This window comes from Bactrocera dorsalis, chromosome 1, assembly GCF_023373825.1.
Source record: "Bactrocera dorsalis isolate Fly_Bdor chromosome 1, ASM2337382v1, whole genome shotgun sequence".
Lineage (NCBI taxonomy): Eukaryota > Metazoa > Arthropoda > Insecta > Diptera > Tephritidae > Bactrocera > Bactrocera dorsalis.
Genome location: NC_064303.1, coordinates 95,810,132 through 95,816,132, shown reverse-complemented (window position 1 = coordinate 95,816,132; position 6,001 = coordinate 95,810,132). Strand labels below are relative to the sequence as shown.

At 35.4% G+C, this 6,001-nt stretch overlaps 1 protein-coding gene across 6 annotated transcripts in view; it reads left to right on the top strand.

The window, feature by feature from the left end:
• LOC105233765 (receptor-type tyrosine-protein phosphatase N2) overlaps nucleotides 1-6,001 on the top strand; it is a 178,668-nt gene that overhangs the window by 91,078 nt on the left and 81,589 nt on the right. For 2 of the 6 annotated variants that reach the window (XM_049457213.1, XM_019993001.3), the window contains one exon: nucleotides 5,543-5,968. The exons of 3 other annotated variants lie outside the window; for them this stretch is intronic. In XM_049457213.1, the coding sequence (XP_049313170.1) occupies nucleotides 5,557-5,968 (412 nt within the window). In that variant the 5' untranslated portion in view covers nucleotides 5,543-5,556. The remainder of the gene's footprint in view (nucleotides 1-5,542; nucleotides 5,969-6,001) is intronic. One more of the 6 variants, XM_049457216.1, reaches the window with a different exon arrangement.

Here is a 6,001-nt window from a genome sequence, read left to right as displayed (position 1 = left end):
TGCATGTTATGTTCACAATATTTGCGACTCAATAAATGCAATTTCCATTGTTAATAAATTTATGGAATAACAAACACAAATGCAGCCGGAAGGCAAACTTGCGTCATCAATAGCTGGAACTACAGCGCATACATGGTAACACATACATATATATATAAATATATTTAATGAACTTGCAACAGAACTATGCAGCATGCCATAACAATAATAGATAGCAACAGCAATAACAAGTTTGGTACAACTTCATCTAATTGCGCAGCGGAGCAGCAAGAAAATAATGTTTTGTGAAAGAAATTATTGGCATGGACCATGGCTGCCATGGACAAATGGGGCTAAGTGCCTAAGTTTAGCATGTTTTAATATTCAAACAAAAATATTTTTGTGTTTTTGCGTATATTTTATGCATTTTGGTTAATGCAGCAGCGAATACTGTGGCAGTATTGTCCAGATGATCCCACCCAAAATTGAATTTCAGACTTCGCTCTGGATATGTTGTAGGTGGAGGAGCACTCAACTTTATAGATTTCAATATGACACAGAGACGCGATCTTTCAACATCCACACTCTAAAGAGTATGAGTGGGATAAGAAGCAATTCTTACCCAACCGTTAACCAATAAAGAAATCTACAAGGCAGAAAATTTTTCGAACTCTGCACCACATCTTGTCAAAGATGAGTACTAGAGTTACGGAATACAAATGTCTATAAACCAAACGAACGTCGATTGGAACATTGTTAGTAAATACTTATAACTATTACAAGTAAACTCCAACGAGAAAAACTTTTAAGGGATAAACCTAAACTAAGAGAAGTTTAGTTTGATGTCAATTTTCGCACCATTCGTATGGGGTTTACTAAATTCTTTATTGATCTCAAATTCGGTCCCCAATATTGTCTTCTCTTCCAGAGATGGGCGAGGTGGACAGGGATGCAGGGATAATCATTTAAATGGTTGGTTCTAAACTAGAAAGTGGTGTCTTTTCAACAAAATTAGACACCCAAATCGTTTTTTTTATCTACCAGGCCATGCAGTGCCTTCCAAACGAAGATCTTAACGATTAAAGAAAGGATAAGGGATTTTGACAAGTGTGGAATATGGGCCCACTATTAAAATTCAATAGAAATTATATAAGAACTCTAATACGACTACTAACAGGTCACTGTCTAGTTGGAAAGCCCAGCTAAGAACGCTAAAAAATGTCTATATGTATATAGAAGCTGTAAGGACGTAGAAGATGGGGATACGGTAAAACATCTTCTATGCAAATGTAAAGCTCTGTATCGAAAAATAATCACAGCCATCGCTCGAAATTTCGGAAATTGCACAGATAAAAAATTTTTTTACTAATGAACTTCATCGGAAGTATAGAGTGGAGTGAGATGATCTTAGTCTAGATGATTTCACAATGGGCTCCCTAAAGCATCACTAATCTACCTACCCACCTACTAAATTCATTACAGACCATATGATCGTTGAAGACTATAAAAATTATGAAGGTCCTAAAGAGGCTTTAAGGACCCTAAAATGAAACTGATGAAGATAGACACTTTAAAGACATCAAAGGTACATATTGGAAACATCGTTCACGAAACTTTGAGTATTCGAAGGCCCTGTGGAAGATGGGTGAGGTTAGAATTGCTTTTTTACATACGAATTCATCAGATCTGGTGCTAATAGTACTAAGATCTCAAGAGATAGTGGAGAAAAATCGCCAAAACAGATTCCTATCATGCAGCAAAAGATAGATAATACTACAAAATTGTATCGAAAAGATTGGAGATTAGAACTATCGTTGTACCGCCATAGATGGTGTTCATAGTGATTAAGTATCCGAATCTAATTTTGCATACAATTCTTTTTTTGAAGGGAACTTCTTACCTAGTTGTTAAACAGATAGTACCTTTTTAAGAGCCAAAAGTTAAATATTGGAATCGAATCAGCACTGCAAGAAAAATGTGCAAAAGCTCACTTTTTTCCGTTAAAAAAATTTTCATTGCATAGAGAATTCCAGTTAAGAACTTGAAGTTATGATCAACAAAGGATGTTAAAATTTCTCTGACTTATTTCCTCTTTCTTTCATCACTTTAAGAAAGATATAAACTCAGGAGATCAAGAACAAAGTTACTTCATGGATCTCATGGAATTCAAGACATGAGAGTATACCAGACTGAGTTGGTTAAACATTTATTGTACCATTAGTAATTTGCCTCTGCCAAATTTTTTTGTTTTCATTTAACTTACTTTTATGTTCGACTCGCCACTTTCCAAGCCTTTGGGAGTCGTCAACTGCTAATGAAAGCTCGTTTTTTTCAAAGTATTCACAATAGCGTTTCTTTGTATAGAAAGTTGTTAGGAACTTCTTACCGAATTGCTTCGGAACTGACAGCTCTGCTTCAAATTCAGATTACTGTTCAGTCAGCCAAAAATGTAAGATCGCTAACCAAGCTTCAAAGCTTAACCTAAAAGTTTCGTAAAACAAATTTTCTTGAATTTCAAAAACGTTTTTATTAAGATAAGTAAATCTTTATTCGTAAATAGTCAACAATCGAAATCTTAAACAAAGAAAAACAAAAATCAAAACCCAAACATATCGACTACTTTAAGTCTTCAAAAGACTCAGCATCCAAGTACAAACATAAAACTTGAACCCCCATTCAATTTGACATAACTTTACTCGGTTATGGGGAATAAAGAATGACATAAAAACATTTAAAACAACTTAGTTTATAGCCGCTTACTATTTGGATACTTTCTAACTGTATATTTGGCAATGTCAAATTGAATTGAACTCTGTGTGTGTTCGGCAAGCGATTTAGCAAAACTATTTGGACAGCACTCGTATGCTTTGTAGTTCGTCGAGAGAAGTGCAAGCGAAAGCAAATATCAACAACAAAAAGCGCTTGGCAAGGTCGTAGGCGTGTTATTACTGTGCTTTGCTTTTGCTTACACAAAATTGTCGGCACAGCGACGCATTGAAAACATCACAACATCCGCCAATAGATTTCCGGTTAGCAGTTGAGTGTAGGCAAAAATACAATACACACACATACAAATATATGACGAACAAATGCCGCTGTAAACGTAAATATGCGTGTGTTGGTGTTGAAAGGAAGGCCGAATGCCCTCGAAAACGGATGTCCAAACAAAGACCGCCCACACACACAGGCACACCTACATATCACTTACATTGTTGAGCCAAATAACGGGCCGTTAAATCATAACAACAACAATGCGTTAAATGAGAATTTATCGCCGGCAACGGTGTTAAAGCAACGAAGATGTGCCGACAATGGTCAATAATGTTGCCGATGGCTCTGTGGAATATGGTAATAAATGGAGTATGACAATGACGCGAGGCTAAATATATATATATGTATATACACGAGTATATAAATATATATATATATAGTATATATATATATATGTATGTATGCTGTCTAAACGAAAGTTATGATATAAGTATGTAAGACAAAGGTTCACTCTGCGTTTGTAGGCGTCTTTCGATAAGGATATCTCGGAAAAAACAAGCTCTCTTAGCAGTCATCGACTTGCAAGCGGAAAGTGGCGAATCGAATATACAAGTAGTTTAAATGAAAAAAATTGGTGTAGGCAAATATAACTGGAACAATAGCCGTTTAACCAGTTCAGTATGGTATCCGCTCATGTCTCGAATTCCATGAAATCCATGAAATAACTTCGTTTTTGCTCTCATATGTCATGAGAGAGCTACAAAGCCTTAATACAACGAGTATTTTTAATTATTTTCAAAGAGAAAAAAAGGTACTACCATTGCCGCTCAGTATGGCATCCTCTTATGTCTTGAGTTCCCTGAGATCCATGAAGTAACTTTGTTCTTGCTCTCATATGAGACGAAAGAGCTACACAGCCTTAATAACTACAACGAGCGTTTTTTAGTTTCTTCGAGAAAGTTTTGAAATATTCATTTCTAGAGAACTCAAATAGAAGAATCAAGGAAACACATAAAGATACTATCATTATATAAAATCTCTGTTATAATAAACTCTATCTGTCATTAAATTGGTTTTTTGGTTCGTCTATAGTCTTTCCACGAAGTCTCGATGTTCCATTTTAAATATTTCTGACTTTCACCCAAAGAACATTCCGTTACCTAACTCGTTATTGTTGTGTACATATATTATATACATATAACCTATCTGCATAAATTTTTGTAGCTACTGTTATAAAACTCAAACCTCAGCGTTGTCCTAAAAAGTATTTAAATTGTTCGAGGTGAAGCACCGACCGTAAAACTTGTGGGATCTCCCTTTTATGTATTTATGAAGCAAAAGTATCCAGAAATGATTTACTCAATAATTAAAAATCAGTATTTTCATGATGAGCGCCTCAATAAAACTGCACTTGAAATAAATAAATGAACCTTAGACTTTTAGACTCTTGATTAAATGAGTTTTGAGGAAAGAAGCTTCTCTACACTACAACTTATAACATGAAGATTCATTGCATTGGAACGGCTACAAATACAGCTCAACTAAGCAATCTAGATGAAAATCATTATTAAGTATTTTGTATTTTCTAAAATCTAGCGTTTTGTGGGAAACTTAGAAAAATCTGCAGTCTATTTTATCAATAAGAAAAACATGTTTCTTCATGAATATTTCGATACAAACTGAAATATCTGTGGCTACCAATTGCGTATACTCAAATTCAAAACAAAAATAATGATTTTGTATTTCTCGAAAAGCAAACAGGTCGTTAGCTACCCATAAGAACTCGACAACAGCTCGACCGATTTGTATAAAAATTCTTATATACGTGTCATAATATCCCAGGAATAATTTTTTTTGCGAACTTTTATTAACTTTTGAATTACTTTAGAATAATGTGAATATTTTCCTATATGCATCTTTTTCTATAAGCAAACTGGTCTGCTTAAATCAGTGAAGTTGCTACTAATTAAATATACTCAAATTGGAAACAAAACTAATGATTTTGCATTTTTCGAAAAGCAAACAGGTCGATACCTACCCATAAGAACTCGACAACCTCTCGACCGATTTGCATTAAATTTGTTATAAACATACCACAATATCTCATGAATACATTTTTTGCGAACTGATATCATCTCTCTAATTGTTTTAGAAAAATGTGAATATTTTCCAATATAAATTTTTTTAGATAATCAGAGAAAAAATTGGTTTCAGAATATCTTGAGTCCTTAAATAATGTTTAACTTTAAGGATTTGTACGTCAACCCACAATATCAACCATTTGTATGTATTTTGGCACTAAACAGGTTAATACTCCAAAAACGCCTGTAATTTGCAGACGAAACCCAGTGCCCATAACAATGGCTTGCAGGAAAGCGCAATAAAAAAGTAAATTACTGACATTTTTATATCCGACCCAAAGGCCTAAATGCTGCTACAAAAACACACATATTTTCCGCACTTGTAGCCACCTCAGACTAATAATTGAAACTATACCCCCTCGCACACTCATCTTCACAAGAACTTTATTTCTTTCAACATTTAATTTTCGCTTTGTCTTTCTTTTTTGTAGGTGGGCCCATTATCATGGCATGCAATGTACAACCACAACAACAGCAACAGCAGCAAGGCGAACAGCACAACTCATTAAGGCAACAATGTATTAGGCCACAGCAAGAGCAACAGCAACAACAAGCACAATCAACATCACTGCAAGAAGACCATCAAGAACAAGTACAATCTCTGCAACAACAACAACAAGCGATAGAGCAGCAACAAGCCACGGCAGAATGGCAGCAATTGCCGCAGCAGCAAGAGCAAGAGTCGACGATGCAATGGCAACAGCAGCAGCAACAACAGCAGCCAACCAGCAGCTGGCGTTGCTCGTTGCAAGCAACAATTAATTGGTTGCATCGTCCGGCTACAAGCGTCACGTTGATGTTGCAATTGCTGTTGTTGCTGTCGATAAATACAGCGGCACGTGGCGAAGGCAATGTCGGTGAGTAGCAAAGCAATTTATTTTTTTCTATAC